Source organism: Scatophagus argus, chromosome 16, assembly GCF_020382885.2.
Source record: "Scatophagus argus isolate fScaArg1 chromosome 16, fScaArg1.pri, whole genome shotgun sequence".
NCBI classification, from domain to species: domain Eukaryota; kingdom Metazoa; phylum Chordata; class Actinopteri; family Scatophagidae; genus Scatophagus; species Scatophagus argus.
Window position 1 is genome coordinate 10,100,596 of NC_058508.1, and position 19,858 is coordinate 10,120,453.

The following is a 19,858-nucleotide window of genomic DNA, read 5'->3' on the forward strand; positions in this document are numbered from 1 at the left end:
TGTGTGTGTGTGTGTGTGTGTGTGTGTTTGTCAGTGAGAGATGAATATGAGTCAAAATAAAACACGTCACCTCATTTTTGTCAATTCATGTCATTTCATGATTCTGTTACATTTCTGTTTAATTTTGATGTTTTCTGCAATCTGACTGCAGAGAAGATTTGAAAAAACTTGTAACTTCTGTTTTATCCAAGGTCACAGTTTATATTCGTGACTTGACAGTTTATTTATATCAACTGATAAACATGGGTATTCATGCCATCCACTTTGTTAAAAGTTGTTCCTGATTCCGTTTCTAATGTTTATTTGACTAATATTGGCAGCAGTTTTCTTAATCTTAATTCATTCAAGGGTTTTCTTTCCCATGATGTCCTGAAAATGTTCTGACTTATGAGCACTTTTGACCAAAGCTGGCAATGTAAGATGCTGGACAAAATTTCTTGTGGTGTGAATTGTCTTTCTTTTTTTATTTGTCAAAACTCATCACGTGTTTTCACCTGATGCAGTCTGTGATGAATAGTGAGGGGATACGAAACAGTCACTGTGATCCAAGTCAAATCCAGTTCCACACAGTGAGGAGGAGTCAATGCAAAACTCAGATGTCTTCCACCTCTACTTATGTGACTGCAGAGAGGAGGACAGAGAACAGTGGACACACAGTTTAACATGATGGACTATAGGACAGGACTGCTGCTTTTAACTGTCTGCTGGGCAGGTGAACGTATTCACTGATCATAAGTTGCTGTTGCAATTTCAGTCATGATAACAGTTCAAATGATATCTTTTTTCCATTGACAGGAGTTGATGGTCAGACTCTGACAGAATCTGAACCAGTGGTTAAAAGGCCTGGAGAATCTCACAGATTGACCTGTACAGCCTCTGGATTCACATTCAGCAGCTACCATATGGCCTGGGTCAGACAGGCTCCTGGAAAAGGACTGGAGTGGGTTGCCTGGATTAGCAATGGTGGTAGCAGCACATACTACTCTCAGTCAGTCCAAGGCCAGTTCACCATCTCCAGAGACAACAGCAGACAGCAGGTGTATCTGCAGATGAACAGTCTGAAGACTGAAGATTCTGCTGTTTATTATTGTGCTCGACACTCACAGTGACTGGAGTTGGTTAAACAGCTGCACAAAATCCTTCAGGACTCATCTGTATAGGTGACTGAGCCAAACCATTTTAAAAATCTTTATACTATATTTTACATTCTATGGTTCCATGTTTATTTTTTATGTTGTTTCATTTATTTTGCACGGTATTTTTTAAATATAAAATAATCCGACATAGTCCTTAAAATTGTTATAGTTAAAAATGTTCCTCAACATTAAATAACATTAATTTATAAAAACAGAAAAGGGATCACTGAAACCATTATAGACAACATCATAAGACTAATATATTAAAAAAATAAGAAATTAAAATCTTGACAAAGTCTTCTGACTGAATGTTGAGCAATGTAGCAGTTACACTTAAGAAAAACAAAAATAAAGACAAATGACAGAAAAACCTAAATGACACAAACACAACAGACTACTGACTGAAACACATCAGTTTGAAAGTTGTGCTGAGTGTGCTGAGTGGCACAAACTGCAGTAACACTGAGTTCATTTCACATGATTCATGTCCTCAGGTTACGATATTTAAAATGGTCCAACACACAGACACTTGATGATGATTACTTGATTATGTTTACTGAACACTTGATTACTACTTATGGTGACTTTAAAGTAACAAATCATGAGAAATGTTAATTGTTTCATGCAATTAAACAGGAAATATAGTTCTTCACGTCTCCATGAGCAGGAAAAATATTGTATTTCTGTTTGCAGCAATAAGTGAATGAACAAATAAATTAAATGCAGTGAATCCAATGAGCTGTGCTGATATATTTGAGGTAAATCATGAATGTGATGTAAGAGATGCTGACAGTAAATAAATTCTCTGAGGAAAGCAGCTCACATCATGTTTAATGAGTGTTTTAATCATTTGACATTTAACATGTTAAGCACACTGTAAACATTGCTTTTAATGAATGTGTTTCAGTTACTTTGTTATAATGACATTATTAAAATGCTCCAAGTGAGCATGTGATGAAGTTAAAATATCACATGTAAATCAGAGGTGATTTCCAGGCATGTTTTCACTCTGCAGATATAATAACAGTCAGCAGACTCTTCTATTGGCTCCAGTCACACCAACATTGATGTTTGATTGTATGCAAACTCAGTGAGCTTCCTTGTTCCTCAGCTATAAAAACTTCACATCAGGCTGTCAGTGGAGTTCACAGCACGTCAGTTTCAACATAAACCATGTTTTCTGTAGCTCTGCTGCTGCTGTTGGCAGCTGGATGTGAGTCTCTGTGGATTTGTCAAAGTCAGCAGTTCTTCTTTTGCAGTATAACTTGATCATTTGTTCCAAAACATTTTCTCTTTTCAACAGGTGTGAAGTGTGAACAGTTGACACAGCCAGCCTCTGTGACTGTGCAGCCAGGTCAACGTCTGACCATCACCTGTCAGGTCTCTTATTCTCTGAGTGGCTATGGCACACACTGGATCAGACAGCCTGCAGGGAAAGGACTGGAGTGGATTGGATATGGTTGTGTTGGATGCACCAGTTATTACACAGATTCTCTGAAGAACAAATTCAGTATTGACTTTGACTCTTCCAGCAACACAGTGACTCTAAATGGACAGAATGTGCAGCCTGAAGACTCTGCTGTGTATTTCTGTGCCAGAGACTCACAGTAACACAAACCATCAGTGGAGCTGAACAAAAACCCCTCAGTGCCTGAACACTTGGAACATGAAGCCACCAGAGGAGGAGCCCTCAGACCACTAATGATTTCAACACCAGCTCACCGTTAAAGAGCAGTTGAAAAGCATAACGGAATATAATTATTATAATATTCAATATCGATAATATTAAATATACAGGGGAGGCATCTTCCACAAAGTGTCTCTTCCTCCTGACTCACAATAGTTATAAGTTCACTAAACCAGTTCTCCTCAGCCTCTCTCCATGGTCAATGTGACCAACTTGAATAAAATGAAATAACTGAATCACTGCTGTGATTCAGTTCAGTGTGTGTGTGTGTGTGTGTGTGTGTGTGTGTGTGTGTTGGACAATAAACTGGAAAAATCTGAAATCATTTGAAAATGGTTTCAAGTTCAGACTTGCTTGAAACAAATTTGTTTGGTTGGTATCACAACTCCTGCAATGTTTATCAAGTCCAAGAAACTCTGTCCTCCACATGAGGATAAAAATATGGAGCAATGGAAAAGAGTTTATTATTATTATTATTAGCATGCATGTGTGTGTGTGTATGTGTGTGTCTGTGTTTGTTTTTTTAGTGAGAGATGAATATGAGTCCAAACAAAACCTTTCGCCTTATTTTTGTCAATTCATTTCATTTCAAGATTTTTTGTCACAGTGTTTCTGTTACACATCTGTTTATTTTTGATGTTTTCTGCAATTCGCTGGAGGATAATTTGGATAAATCTGAAAACATTTGAAATTGTCATTTTTAAAGTTTAGACTTGTTTGAATCAATTTTGTTTGGTTGATATCACCACTCCTGCAATGTTTACCAAGTCCATGAAACCAAATGAAAAACCTTTACTAACGTGAATGCAGAGAGGATGAAAAAAACTTTTCTCCAGAAAGAGTTTATTATGTTTTTCCTTATTGAATAATTTAGTTATCCTAGAAGAAAAACATGGGTATTTATGACATCCATCTGAGGGTTATATGTTTCTCTTGAGCTGTTTTCAAATTTCAATTAATATTCTCAAGAGTCCATTTCTGTTTTATTCCTCTTGTGATTTATTTTCTTCTGATGAAAATGGTCTGACTTATGAGCACCACACAGTGAGGAGGAGTCAATGCAAAACTCAGATGTCTTCCACCTCTACTTATGTGACTGCAGAGAGGAGGACAGAAAACAGTGGACACACAGTTTAACATGATGGACTATAGGACAGGACTGCTGCTTTTAACTGTCTGCTGGGCAGGTGAAGAATTTTTCTAAATCTCTTTCATGATAACATGAATTACATCCATTAATTAATGTAACTTTTATTTTTGCTTTGCCAGGTGTTGATGGTCAGACTCTGACAGAATCTGAACCAGTGGTTAAAAGGCCTGGAGAATCTCACAGATTGACCTGTACAGCCTCTGGTCTCACAATCAGTGGCTACTATATGCACTGGATCAGACAGGCTCCTGGAAAAGGACTGGAGTGGGTTGCTGCTATTTACAGTAGCAACATCTACTACTCTCAGTCAGTCCAAGGCCGGTTTACCATCTCCAGAGACGACAGCAGACAGCAGGTGTATCTGCAGATGAACAGTCTGAAGACTGAAGATTCTGCTGTTTATTATTGTGCTCGAGACTCACAGTGACTGGAGTTGGTGGAGCAGCTGTACAAAATCCTACATTTATATGTATATTTGGTTACGCTGTTTCCTATTATTTAATCAATGCCAATTTAGCTTATGCTGGATAGTTGGCATGTTAGTGGGGGATGGAGCGCCATGCTAACTTCAACATGTACATTGCGTTGATTGAATAAATAACCTTCCACTCATTTCCCATCTTATATAGTCAACCACTGTATTTTACGTCTATGGTCCTTTTCTGAGTCCATCTGTTGGCTTAATGCTAATGTCTCAGGTTTTGTTTTAATTGCTTTAACGTTTGTGGGATTATTACATTCAGAAATTATTAGATTTAAAGTTGTTGATATATATGTTATATGTTTATTATTGTATAAACATTGTAATTCATTACAATTGTGGCCTGTCATTTGACTGGGTGTTACAGCAACCGTGTGTGAGGTCATAGGTCATCTTACTGTTGTAATGGGCTACTGGTGCTTGAATTTCCCTCAGGATCAATAAAGTATCTATCTATCTATCTATCTATCTATCTATATATCTATCTATCATCTTGTGTTCTCCGTGACTCCATTCAGTCTCCTGTTGTATGTAAGTAACAATTTGTAATAATACATAATGTGTTAACTGTATCTTAATGTGTGATTATTTACCTTATCTCTTTAAGAAAGCATCTCTCTGCCTTCCGACCAAAACCACCTTTTACTGGTAGTGGTAGGGGTTCATTGGTCATCACCAAGTAAGTTATTTAAAAATTAATCTTTAAAATGATTTATTTGTTACATTTGTGAAATTATTTCATTAGAAATTGCGTTGTATTTAAACTGCAGGTTTTCAGTATGTTTATAGGTGATTGTGTATGACCCATAACTCATGTTGATCTTTCTGTAAAAGCACACATGACACACACATCCTGAACATGTACAGTGGTTAAAATAATACTGCACTCCAGAAAATAGCACAGAAGAAAATGTTTGAGTTGTGTGATCACATGAGTTGTTTGAGCAGCTGTACAAAATTCTACAGTACTGATCTCTCAGGCTGGTACAAACAGCAAAACATGAAGTTTTTTTTAACAGTATTTGCATTATATATTTCATTGTAGATTTTTCAAAATCATGTATTATCTTATCTTAAATAGGATGTATAATGTCAATAATATTTCATAAGACAAAAAACAAAACAAAACACAATAACAATCACTTGTTGAAGAAAGGGCCACAGGCAGCAGAACAATGAAGGTGATACAACAAAGTAAAATAATATAATGTCTGTCAATTTCATAATGAGTCACAGTGTTGAAAAACAATGTTTTATTTTCTTGTATGAACCACTAGAGGACAGTCAGTGTCAAGTTTCTGTCTCCTCTGTCACTAAAAGGAGACACTCAGTTTAATCCACCTGCTGCTCATGCTGGAGCTGAAACTTTTCTACCCTCAAAGTCATTTATTAACTTGACTCAGCACATTTTAATCAGAAGTGTGACCACAAGGTGTTTACCATTAGGAGTAAAATGGATTGCAGGAACAATCCTGTGTCTAAATGTGTTACAACTTCTGTCATTTTTTCCACATTTTAATTTGCTTGGAGAAAACAATAAAAGTTCCAGCATCATCTACAAACACTGAAACTTGCAATGAATCTTATCTTTGTTTGGCTGGACATAATAAAATTGTGCAGCAACGCTAATCAATTTTAATAGTGTTTTAATAACATAAGTATATAAAAATGTAGACATGGTGTTATTATTGTCAAATCAACTCATTTAAGCATCAATAGTTTACAGTAAAATCAAAGATTACAGCTGCAGGGACATTATTCAAATGTTCCAGCTGAGTGTGTAATGAAGTTAAAATATCGCATGTAAATCAGAGGTGATTTCCAGGCATGTTTTCACTCTGCAGATATAATAACAGTCAACACACTCTTCTATTGGCTCCAGTCACACCAACATTGATGTTTGATTGCATGCAAACTCAGTGAGCTTCCTTGTTCCTCAGCTATAAAAACTTCACATCAGGCTGTCAGTGGAGTTCACAGCACGTCAGTTTCAACATAAACCATGTTTTCTGTAGCTCTGCTGCTGCTGTTGGCAGCTGGATGTGAGTCTCTGTGGATTTGTCAAAGTCAACAGTTCTTCTTTTGCAGCATAACTTGATCATTTGCTCCAAAACATTTTCTCTTTTCAACAGGTGTGAAGTGTGAACAGTTGACACAGTCAGCCTCTGTGACTGTGCAGCCAGGTCAACGTCTGACCATCACCTGTCAGGTCTCTTATTCTCTGAGCAGCTACTACACAGCTTGGATCAGACAGCCTGCAGGGAAAGGACTGGAGTGGATGAGTGCGGATACAAACGTCAAAGATTTTCTTAAAGAAAAGTTCAGTGTTAACTTGGACTCTTCCAGCAAAACAGTGACTCTAAATGGACAGAATATGCAGCCTGAAGACTCTGCTGTGTATTTCTGTGCCAGGGAGTCACAGTGAGAGACAACAAGAGGAGACTCATACATAAACTAGTTCCTCTATTTATACCATTGGCAACATTCATTTGTGTCATTACCAATTAATTAAACAACAATAGTAACAATTATATCATTATTATTATTATCAAATTTTCTATATCAATGTGGTAAAACTGTGTCCATGTGCCTTTTATAAATACATACATGAAGATCATACATCTGTTACTGAAATTTGCATTTTGGCAAATTTTAAAAAATGAAAGATTTAGAATGATGTATTGCTCATTGCAAGAAATTGCAGAAATTCTAAATAAAAAAAGTCTCAATTAGCAAGTCCAGTCAGACCACAGCAGCCTCCCAGTTTACTGACGTCCAGACTGTGACAAAGCTGAGATGAGAAAACCAGAGAACTGAAACCAGCAGGAACAATCTGCTGTGCTGCTTGGTTGAACATGAAAGAGCAACAAGTGCAGATGTTTATCTGCCTAAAGGACCAACTTAAACGTTGCATCAATGGTTCAATTTTTATTTTCCAGTGTTATAACAGCAATAATTGTTTTGTTTATTTTTTACATGTTTTGCTTCAGTTTCCTTGACAAGGTGAAAAGGTCTTGAAAAGGTTATGAAAAATATTTTTAATCGAAAATACTTTTATTGTTCTTGTTGCTTTTTAAGCAGTATAGTTTAGGACGAGCAGTTGATGCTGTTTTTATCCAGTGATGGTCTGAGTAAATGATGTCAACAAACATTCAGTTGACTGGTGATGCATGAGTATATTAAGAACAAATGAACAGTGAAAATGTTGGTAAAATCATCAAAAAAGATTTCCCTCCCAACAGATGTATGATATTTTTTTTATTTTAGAGACACAGTAACACAATATTGTGTCATATTTTACTTATCTGAAATCAATTCAATAACAACAACCACAATAATGATGATGATTTTGATAAAGATAATAATAACACATGCTATTCCAAAACAGTATACAAGTAATATTCAACTATTTGCAGAATCTCACAGAATGACCTGAACAGCCTCTGGATTCACATTCGTGACTACTGGATGCACTGGGTTAGACAGGCAGTCTGAGGTTTGAGAAGTGCCTTGTGACTGTTGGTTTGCCTGTTCAATTCCACCCTGGACTGGCAAGAAAAATTTGGATGTGGTGGACTGAATGATCAATGCCCTCCACCTCCAATTAGCTGGCTGATGTGCCCTTGAGCAAGGCACTTAACCCCCTCAATTGCTCCTCAGACACCTGACATGGCAGGCCACTGCTCCTGTGTATTTCACTGCATGTTGCATGTGTGTGTTCAGTTAGTGGTGGGTTAAATGTAGAGAAAGAATTTCAGTGTATGTAAAAGATATACTGACAAATACAGTTTGAGGTTCTGAAATATTTGAAGTGAAAAGTAATGTTGCAGTTCCCTTGATAAAACACTAGATGGTAGTCAGTGTCAAGTTTCTGTCTCCTCTGTCACGTAAAACTGACTCTCATATCTGCTCGTCTAACTGATCTTAACTGACTGACAGTCGAGTTTTATACTCACACCCTTTGTGAGCTCACAACACTAACAGAACATTTGAAGTGCTGGATCAACATGTTTGAGAAGCTCTGAAGCCTTTCAGGACTTTGAAATCAAACTTTGGATTGGATGATGACAAATTAACAATGAAACACATTTCATTAAATCATATAAAAAACATATTTGTCAGTGTGTTGGGACACTTTATCATGACATCACAGCAATGCCTGCACTTATGAGAAGACAACATGACTGTAATTACAACATTACTTCAACCAGAGTGAAAATGTTGCCCTAATATGCTCTGCATTCTGCAATAATCAGATAATAATCCTCTAATTTATTCTGGGACATCTAAATTTTTTTTTTACAAATTAAATCCCAGTAGCATGACAATTTTGCTAAAGTAATCATCTTGTTAATGAGATTTAGGTCCACAGAAGGTCTTTTATAAAAATATGTTCTTTAGATAAAAGCACATCTGATCAGTTGATCAGACACACTGATTGCAAACTAATTTAAATGACAGATTATTCAGCGACATGCAAATAAATGTTCCTCATAAGGAGCTGAAGTGTGTGCGTCTGTGTGTCAGTGAGAGGACAGGAGAGCTCACATCAGTTCAGCTTCAACATCAGCCATGTTCTCTGTAGCTCTGATGCTGCTGCTGGCAGCTGGATCCTGTGAGGAGCTTTAGTGGATTCACACTAATAAACACATTAGAAACACGGAACAGTCAGATGAATGATGGAGATAATGTTGATTTGTGTTTCCACAGGTGTGAACAGTATTGATCTCATCCAGCCAGACTCAATGGTTGTGCAGCCTGGACAGTCTTTGACCATCACCTGTCGGCCGTCTGGTTATTCTGTGACTGATAGCAGCTATGCAACAGGTTGGATCAGACACTGTGAAGGAAAACCAATGGACTGGATTTCTCATCAGTGGGGTGGAGGTACACTTCGCCAAAATGATGTTCTGAAGAACAAGTTCAGCTACAGCAGAGACACTTCTGCTGGAACAGTGACTCTAACAGGACAGAATCTGCAGCCTGAGGACACAGCTGTTTATTACTGTGTACGTTAACCCACAGTGACACAAACCACCAACAGACCTGCACAAATACCCAGAGACCATGTGACTCAACCACACATTTTACATTTTAACACATATTATTACTCAATATTTGATGTGACCTCCCACACTGAATTTTTTTGTGACCCAGTAACACAATTACACTAATAATAATAACAATAATAATCATACGTTCTATTCCAAGAGAGTAATATTCAACGATTTGGTTGAAGTATTGAAAAGTTCTACAGAAACAGAAAGTAAAACAAGAATAAGAGCAGCACCAGTTTATCTGAAAAGCAAAAAAGCTAAAGAACTTGATTATAAACTGACACTGTTTAGTCTGGATCAGTGACCATCAAGAACCACAAAGTACAACAACCAGTCTGACCTGGGTTGTGCATTTTTATACACACCACCAAGCAGCAGATTTGTTTGGTTGATATCACCACTCCTGCAATGTTTACCAAGTCCACGAAACTCAGTAAAAAAATATTTGTCTTCCACCTTTACTAACTTGAATGCAGAGAGGATGAAAAAAACTTTTTGTTTTCCCCACAAATTTTCTTTTACGCAATGGAAAAGAGTTTATTATTATTTACTTGCCTGACTGAATAATTTATTTATACTGAAAGAAAAACATGGGTATTCATGACATTCATGTACTGAGGGTTGTATGTTTCTCATGAATTGTATATAAAGTTTAATTAATATTGTCAAGAGTCCATTTCCCTTTTATTTCTCCTGTGATTTACTTTGTTCTGATGAAAATGGTCTGACTTATGAGCACCACACAGTGAGGAGGAGACAATGCAAAACTCAGATGTCTTCCACCTCTACTTATGTGACTGCAGAGAGGAGGACAGAGAACAGTGGACACACAATTTAACATGATGGACTATAGGACAGGACTGCTGCTTTTAACTGTCTGCTGGGCAGGTGAAGAATATTCACTGATGTCAATTTACTGTTGGAATTTCAGCTACCATTCAAGTTCACATGTTGTCTTTTATGCTTTGACAGGTGTTGATGGTCAGACTCTGACAGAATCTGAACCAGTGGTTAAAAGGTCTGGAGAATCTCACAGATTGACCTGCACAGCCTCTGGATTCACATTCAGCAGCTACTATATGGCCTGGTTCAGACAGGCTCCTGGAAAAGGACTGGAGTGGGTTGCTTATATAGGCACATATAGTTCTCCTATCTATTACTCCCAGTCAGTCCAGGGTCGATTCACCATCTCCAGAGATGACTCCAGCAGTAAACTTTATCTCCAGATGAACAGTTTGAAGACCGAGGACACAGCAGTGTATTACTGTGCCCGAGAGACACAGTGAGAGACAATAACAAGAGAGTCATACAAAAACAAGTTCATCTGTTAGCTTCTTCAGTTTCTGAATCTAATTCTGAACATGATCAAGTAAAATTCTGAGTAGCTACAGAATTAATATGGAGGTCTCATCTTGTCTGGTATGTCAGAATGTTAAACTCATTTACAACCTACAGAAATATAATATAAAATATATAAAATATAAAATCTAATAGTACAAATGTCCTGAAAAACAATTCTGTATTAGTATGATGAAAATGTGTCCATGTGTCTTCATAAATACATGGATGGAAATCATGCATGAAATACAAACATACATGCTGTCTTGTCCAATGCTTGCAAAAACAAAAATAAGGCTAAATAAGTTATCAAGATGATTATTATTTGACAAATTTCATAATGGCTGGCAAAACAATATTTTTCAGTTTCCTTTGCTGTTGTAGAGATTTTCTAATGATGAAAATTATTTGTTTTAATCATTTGACAACATGCTAAGCACACTGTAAACATGGCTTATCGAAAGAAACTTTCTTCTTGGCTGCTCCTTTTGCTTCCATCAGTGCACATCATCTTTGTCAGTGCAATGCTTTAGTTTTGATGTATTTTTTGTTAAGAATAATGATAATCAATATTTCCCATTACATAAGAACTGACTCAATATTTTGATACTAAACTGTTGTCAATAAAGCACATTTAGGCATTAATAGTTTACAGTAAAAGCAAAGATAACAGTTGTAGGGACATTATCAAAATGTTCCAGCTGAGCATGTAATGAAGTTAAAATATCACATGTAAATCAGAGGTGATTTCCAGGCATGTTTTCACTCTGCAGATATAATAACAGTCAACACACTCTTCTATTGGCTGCAGTCACACCAACATTGATGACTGATTGTATGCAAACTCAGTGAGCTTCCTTGTTCCTCAGCTATAAAAACTTCACATCAGGCTGTCAGTGGAGTTCACAGCACGTCAGTTTCAACATAAACCATGTTTTCTGTAGCTCTGCTGCTGCTGTTGGCAGCTGGATGTGAGTCTCTGTGGATTTGTCAAAGTCAGCAGTTCTTCTTTTGCAGTATAACTTGATAATTTGTTCCAAAACATTTTCTCTTTCTTACAGGTGTGAAGTGTGTACAGTTGACACAGCCAGCCTCTGTGACTGTGCAGCCAGGTCAACGTCTGACCATCACCTGTCAGGTCTCTTATTCTGTGAGCAGCTACTACACAGCTTGGATCAGACAGCCTGCAGGGAAAGGACTGGAGTGGATTGGAAGTGCACGTGTTGGATATACAGCAGTTACTACAAAGATTCACTGAAGAACAAGTTCAGTATCAATGCTGACTCTTCCAGTAAAACAGTGACTCTAAATGGACAGAATGTGCAGCATGAAGACTCTGCTGTGTATTTCTGTGCCAGAGACTCACAGTAACACAAACCATCAGTGGAGCTGAACAAAAACCCCTCAGTGCCTGAACACTTGGAACATGAAGCCACCAGAGGAGGAGCCCTCAGACCACTAATGATTTCAGTTCGTTGTTTAAGAGTTCACTGTTAAAGAGACAGATAAAGCAGGGGAACAGTATAAAGGAATATAACATTGATTATTATCATATACAGTGTAAATAATATTAAATATACAGTGGAGGATTTTTTTAAAAAGTATCTTTTCTGTTTGACCGCACAATAAGAAGGTAAATTGATAACAACAGTATTTCAGCTCACAAATGTGCTTTGAAAAGTTCTTCTTCCAACAAAAAAACCCCATAAATTTTTCCACTTTTTTCAACACAGATGACACATGACATTGTTGATAAATGTATTAATAATTTCACTGAATCAGTTATCTTCAGCCTCTATTAATTTTCAGTTTGACCAATTTACATCAAATGTAGTAAATAATAATAAGGATCATAATAATAATAATAAATTAATTACCACAAACAAACAAGACTTTGCTCCATTGTGTGTGACAACTGAAACTTTTCCATTAATCAACTCCACCAGATGAAAATTGTTTGCTGGAGGATACTTAAGTTTAGTTTAAAGAAATTTCAAATGGTTCAGGGTCATGGGATTGGCTTGAATCAAATTCATTTGGCAGGTAAAACAGCTCCTACATTGTTGATGAAGTCCAACAAATTCTGTCGTCTCTGTGAGGACGAGGCAGTGGGAAATGTAGTTGACTTCCAGTTTTATTAATCGGTCTACAGAGAGAGTGAAAAAACTTTTAGTTTTCACTACAACTTTTGTTTTTTGAATTGGAGAGGAATTTCACTGGATAATCTATTTATATTGAAAGATACATGAGTATCCATGTACTGAGGGGTTTCACATTTGGTTTCCATTTAATTCCATATTGTCGTCACTTTCCTTCAATTTTATTCCAACTGGGGTTTTCTTTCCCCTGAAAATGGTCTGACTTATGAGCATTTTGTGAAAAGTACTAAACAATATAACATGAAAGCAAGGTTATTTACAGATGTTCTTTGTTCATATTTTATGATAAGAAATTGTAGAATATTTTTTCAAAAGTAAACATTTTTCACTTTGATCAAACAGTAAGTGAGATCCAAGTCAAATCAAGTTCCACACTGTGAGGAGGAGTCAATGCAAAACTCAGATGTCTTCCACCTCTACTTATGTGACTGCAGAGAGGAGGACAGAGAACAGTGGACACACAGTTTAACATGATGGACTATAGGACAGGACTGCTGCTTTTAACTGTCTGCTGGGCAGGTGAAGAATATTCACTGATCATAATTTGTTGTTTGAATTTCATTGACAACAGTTCACATGATATCTTTTTTGCTTTGACAGGTGTTGATGGTCAGACTCTGACAGAATCTGAACCAGTGGTTAAAAGGCCTGGAGAATCTCACAGATTGACCTGTACAGCCTCTGGATTCACATTCAGCAGCTATGCTATGAACTGGGTCAGACAGGCTCCTGGAAAAGGACTGGAGTGGGTTGCTTATATCAACAGTGGCAGTAGCTACATCTACTACTCTCAGTCAGTCCAAGGCCGGTTTACCATCTCCAGAGACAACAGCAGACAGCAGGTGTATCTGCAGATGAACAGTCTGAAGACTGAAGATTCTGCTGTTTATTATTGTGCTCGAGACTCACAGTGACTGGAGTTGGTTGAGCAGCTGTACAAAATCCTACAGGACTGATCTGTCAGACTGGTAAAGACCAAACATGAATTATTTTTTTTATAGCTTTGATAATATATATTTTTTGTAAGTTTTTTAAAATCATGTAATTTATAAATCATTTCATATTTATCTTACATGGAATGTATTTTGTAAATAATGTTTAATAAGACAAAACAAGACACAATAACAATCAAAGGGCCACAGACAGCATAACAATGAAGTTGCTGAAAATAAACTAAAACTAAACAAAGCTACAAATTAAAACAATACAATGTCTCTTGCCAATTTTGTGGAATCTATAGTGACTCATGTGATGCTGAAAAATAATGTTTTAGTTTCTTGTATAAAATCACTCGAAGGCAGTCAGTGTCAAGTTTCTGTCTCCTCTGTCACTAAAAGGAGACACTCAGTTTAATCCTCCTGCTGCTCGTGTACACTGGATGTTGGAGCTGAAACTTTTCTACCCTCAACAAAAGTCATTTATTAACTTGACTCAGCACATTTTGAATAACGAAGTGTGATTACAAGTTGTTTACCATCAGCAGTAAGAAAGACAGCAGAAATAATCCTGCGCCTTCATGTGTTACAATTTCTGTTGTTTTGCCACATTTTATTTATTTATTTATTTGGAGAAAAGAGAAAAAACAATAAAAATAATAAAGAAACTCTGATCCGCAAAGTGTCATGTTTGATTGCTAGATGACTATTTGTATTTCTGATTAAACCACACATAAAGATAAAATATGCTAATCACTTAAAAAAAGCAATTTATGACCATAGTTTTCATCTAATCTTAAAGACTTAGTTTTCACATTTTGTCATCAAATTTTCAATTCCAGCTGCTGTTTTTCTTCAAGTTTTTCTGTTCTGCTTCACATCTGCAGTCACTGAAACTTGCAATCAATCTTATCTTTACCCAATCACACACAAATTTACATAATAAGTTTGAACTACAATGATAATCAGTGTTAATAATATAATTATATGAAAATTTACTAACATTTACAAATTGTTGTCAGTTCAACTGGGCATGTAATGAAGTTAAAATATCGCATGTAAATCAGAGGTGATTTCCAGGCATGTTTTCACTCTGCAGATATAATAACAGTCAACACACTCTTCTATTGGCTCCAGTCACACCAACATTGATGTTTGATTGTATGCAAACTCAGTGAGCTTCCTTGTTCCTCAGCTATAAAAACTTCACATCAGGCTGTCAGTGGAGTTCACAGCACGTCAGTTTCAACATAAACCATGTTTTCTGTAGCTCTGCTGCTGCTGTTGGCAGCTGGATGTGAGTCTCTGTGGATTTGTCAAAGTCAGCAGTTCTTCTTTTGCAGTATAACTTGATCATTTGTTCCAAAACATTTTCTCTTTTCAACAGGTGTGAAGTGTGAACAGTTGACACAGCCAGCCTCTGTGACTGTGCAGCCAGGTCAACGTCTGACCATCACCTGTCAGGTCTCTTATGATGTTAGCAGCTACTTCACAGCTTGGATCAGACAGCCTGCAGGGAAAGGACTGGAGTGGATTGGAATGAGAGCTGGATCCTCCACATATTACAAAGATTCTCTGAAGAACAAATTCAGTATTGATTTAGACTCTTCCAGCAAAACAGTGACTCTAAATGGACAGAATGTGCAGCCTGAAGACTCTGCTGTGTATTTCTGTGCCAGAGACTCACAGTAACACAAACCATCAGTGGAGCTGAACAAAAACCCCTCAGTGCCTGAACACTTGGAACATGAAGCCACCAGAGGAGGAGCCCTCAGACCACTAATGATTTCAACACCAGTTCATTGTTAAAGAGACAGATAAAGCAGGGGGAAAGTACAAAGGAATATAATTATTATAATATACAATATAAATAATCTTAAATTTACAGGGGAGGCATTTTTCAAAAAATGTCTTTCTGTTTGACTCACAATAAGTATGTAAATTAATAACATTATTTCAGCTCACAAATGTGCTTTAAAAAGCTCTTTTTCCATCAAGAAAGGAAACATAGATTTTTCCATTTTTGTGTCACAGTTCCTGACTTTTTTCAACAAAGACAATACATGACATTGTTGATAAATGTATTTGTAATATCACTGAATCAGTTCTCTTCAGCATCATTTTCAGCTTGATCTATTTGTATAAAATGTTTAAAAATGTATAAAAATTCATCTGCTCTCTCCCACATCGTCCACATCCTGGTGCTCTGCTTCAGGCCAGTTATCTCGTTGTCCTTCTGGAATATTCATCCTCTTGACTGACTTTGTGTCTTTCTGTGCCTCCAGACTGAGGTGAAATCCTCCAGCCTCGACCTGGATCTTGTAGTGGCAGTTTTAATCTCTTTGAATCTGCCATGACTTCCTCCTCTGAATTAACATCCCAGTCACTGTCTTCTCACCCAGATACCATTTGTTCATGTGCCTTTGTTTAACATCTAGACTGAATATACAAACTCTGCAACACCAGTCCTAGGGTGAGACGGGAACCATCACCTCTGTCTCTACAGTCCAAACCCTTGAGACGGGAACTATCACCTCTGTCTTTTAAGTCAAAACCCTTTCTACAGAATACGCAACTCGGCAGGAACATCCTGGGGTGAAGCAGACAATAGTGGTAGCAGAACAAAGAAGTGTGAAACATATGTTGGGGTGTGTGCCTCTATCTATAAAAAGGTAGTTCTCCCCATGGTCGGGGTCTTTCCTCACTCTGACTGTAACTCTGTGTGACGATTGACCTTCTTTTGCAAAGGAATAAAAGATCTTGTCGGCCGGCAGAAGTCTCTATTTCATTCTTCACCAGCAAGGAGCAAAACCTCCACAACAATCTCAGTACTCTGCTCCAATTGGACTCCTTCTTTGAAACATACTACTGACTCCATTCACCACCCTGCTGCACTCTGTGGATTGTGCACAATATAAACCTCACCAGTCTCTACATCTGCCTCACTCTCCCTGTGTAGAAATATAGACTTTGTATCTCTTACATCTCTGTGTGCCTCTGTGTTGTGTGTGATCTGCCTTGGGGGACCTAAATATTCAGTGCAAAATCATGATGATTCATTTCAGATGAATATTGTTTGCTGGAGGATATTTAAGTTTAGTTTAAAGAAATTTCAAAATGTCGAGTGTAAAGTGATTGGCTTGAATCAAATTCATTTGGCAGGTTAAACAGCTTCTACATTGTTTATCAAGTCCAACAAACAAAAATGTAGGTGACTTTCAGTTTTATTAATCGGACTGCAGAGAGAGTGAAAAAACTTTTAGTTTTCACTACAACCATTTGTTTTTTGAATTGGAGACGAATTTCACTGGATAATCTGTTTGTATTGAAAGACACATGAATATCCATGTACTGAGGGGTTTCACATTTCTCCTGAATTTGTTTTCAATTTTATTCCATATTCTCATCGCTTTACTTCAATTTTATTCCTACTGGGGTTTTCTTTCCCCTGAAAATGGTCTGACTTATGAGCATTTTGTGAAAATTACTAAACAATATAACATGAAAAGCAAGGTTTTTACAGATGTTCTTTGTTCATATTTTATGATAAGAAATTGTAGAATATTTTTTCAAAAGTAAACACTTTTCACTTTGACCAAACAGTAAGTGAGATCCAAGTCAAATCAAGTTCCACACAGTGAGGAGGAGTCAATGCAAAACTCACATGTCTTCCACCTCTACTTATGTTACTGCAGAGAGGAGGACAGAGAACAGTGGACACACAGTTTAACATGATGGACTATAGGACAGGACTGCTGCTTTTAACTGTCTGCTGGGCAGGTGAAGAAGTTTTCTAAATCTCTTTTGATGTTAACGTAAATTACATCCAGTAATTAATGTAACTTTTATTTTTGCTTTGTCAGGTGTTGATGGTCAGACTCTGACAGAATCTGAACCAGTGGTTAAAAGGCCTGGAGAATCTCACAGATTGACCTGTACAGCCTCTGGATTCACATTCATCACATTTGATCAGCTGTACAAAGTCCTACAGTGATCTCTCAGGCTGGTACAAACAGCAAAACATGAAGTTTTTTTTAACAGTATTTGCATTATATATTTCATTGTAGATTTTTCAAAATCATGTATGATCTTATCTTAAATAGGATGTATGTTGTAAATAATATTTCATAAGACAAAAAACAAAACAAAACACAATAACAATCACTTGTTGAAGAAATGGTCACAGACAGCAGAACAATGAAGTTGATACAACAAAGTAAAATAATATAATGTCTGTCAATTTCATAATGAGTCACAGTGTTGAAAAACAATGTTTTATTTTCTTGTATGAACCACTAGAGGGCAGTCAGTGTCAAGTTTCTGTCTCCTCTGTCACTAAAAGGAGACACTCAGTTTAATCCACCTGCTGCTCATGCTGGAGCTGAAACTTTTCTACCCTCAAAGTCATTTATTAACTTGACTCAGCACATATTAATCAGAAGTGTGACTACAAGGTGTTTACCATTCGGAGTAAAATGGATTGCAGGAACAATCCTGTGTCTAAATGTGTTACAACTTCTGTCATTTTTGCCACATTTTAATTTGCTTGGAGAAAACAATAAAAGTTCCAGCATCATCTACAAGCACTGAAACCTGCAATGAATCTTATCTTTGTTCGGATGGACATAATAAAATTGTGCAGCAACGCTAATCAATTTTAATAGTGTTTTAATAACATAAGTATATAAAAATGTAGACATGGTGTTATTATTGTCAAATCAACTCATTTAAGCATCAATAGTTTACAGTAAAATCAAAGATTACAGCTGCAGGGACATTATTAAAATGTACCAGCTGAGTGTGTAATGAAGTTAAAGTATCACATGTAAATCAGAGGTGATTTTCAGGCATGTTTTCACTCTGCAGATATAATAACAGTCAACAGACTCTTCTATTGGCTCCAGTCACACCAACATTGATGTTTGATTGTATGCAAACTCAGTGAGCTTCCTTGTTCCTCAGCTATAAAAACTTCACATCAGGCTGTCAGTGGAGTTCACAGCACGTCAGTTTCAACATAAACCATGTTTTCTGTAGCTCTGCTGCTGCTGTTGGCAGCTGGATGTGAGTCTCTGTGGATTTGTCAAAGTCAACAGTTCTTCTTTTGCAGTATAACTTGATCATTTGTTCCAAAACATTTTCTCTTTTCAACAGGTGTGAAGTGTGAACAGTTGACACAGCCAGCCTCTGTGACTGTGCAGCCAGGTCAACGCCTGACCATCACCTGTCAGGTCTCTTATTCTGTTAGCAGCTACTACACAGCTTGGATCAGACAGCCTGCAGGGAAAGGACTGGAGTGGATTGGAATGAAATATACTGGAGGTTCACACTACAAAGATTCCCTGAAGAACAAATTCAGTATTGATGTTGACTCTTCCAGCAAAACAGTGACTCTAAATGGACAGAATGTGCAGCCTGAAGACTCTGCTGTGTATTTCTGTGCCAGAGACTCACAGTAACACAAACCATCAGTGGAGCTGAACAAAAACCCCTCAGTGCCTGAACACTTGGAACATGAAGCCACCAGAGGAGGAGCCCTCAGACCACTAATGATTTCAACCAGCTCACTGTTATAGAGACAGATAAAGCAGGGGTATAAAATACAAAGGAAAATAACATTGATTATTATCATATACAGTGAAAATCATATTAAATATACAGTGGAGGCATTTTTCAAAAAATATCTTTTCTGTTTGACAATCCACATTGTGGATAAATGCATTCATAATATCACTGAATCAGTTCTCTTCAGCCTCTATTAAATTTCAGTTTGACCAATTTGAACAAAATGTTGTATGCAATAATAAGATCATAATAATAATTAAAATTAATTACAATAATCAAACAAGACTTTGCTCCATTGTATGTGACAAATGAAACTTTTCCACTCATCAACTTCACCAGCTGGCCGTTGT

At 37.0% G+C, this 19,858-nt stretch overlaps 6 gene segments (V, D, J or C); all 6 read left to right on the forward strand.

The window, feature by feature from the left end:
• The first annotated feature begins 2,283 nt into the window (after nt 1-2,283).
• On the forward strand, nt 2,284-3,062 carry LOC124073365. The segment is given in 2 exon segments: nt 2,284-2,349; nt 2,440-3,062. Coding segments are annotated over 2 exon segments (348 nt in total).
• Nucleotides 3,063-3,945: 883 nt separating this feature from the next.
• LOC124073355 lies at nt 3,946-4,958 on the forward strand. The segment is given in 2 exon segments: nt 3,946-4,010; nt 4,093-4,958. Coding segments are annotated over 2 exon segments (357 nt in total).
• Nucleotides 4,959-6,222: 1,264 nt separating this feature from the next.
• LOC124073379 lies at nt 6,223-12,534 on the forward strand. The segment is given in 3 exon segments: nt 6,223-6,496; nt 6,587-6,866; nt 12,208-12,534. Coding segments are annotated over 3 exon segments (333 nt in total).
• Nucleotides 8,959-9,495, forward strand: LOC124073356. The segment is given in 2 exon segments: nt 8,959-9,069; nt 9,165-9,495. Coding segments are annotated over 2 exon segments (351 nt in total).
• A 2,651-nt stretch (nt 12,535-15,185) lies between the features above and the next one.
• LOC124073373 lies at nt 15,186-15,831 on the forward strand. The segment is given in 2 exon segments: nt 15,186-15,240; nt 15,331-15,831. Coding segments are annotated over 2 exon segments (345 nt in total).
• Nucleotides 15,832-18,938: 3,107 nt separating this feature from the next.
• Nucleotides 18,939-19,497, forward strand: LOC124073367. The segment is given in 2 exon segments: nt 18,939-19,007; nt 19,098-19,497. Coding segments are annotated over 2 exon segments (345 nt in total).
• The last annotated feature ends 361 nt before the right edge of the window (nt 19,498-19,858 follow it).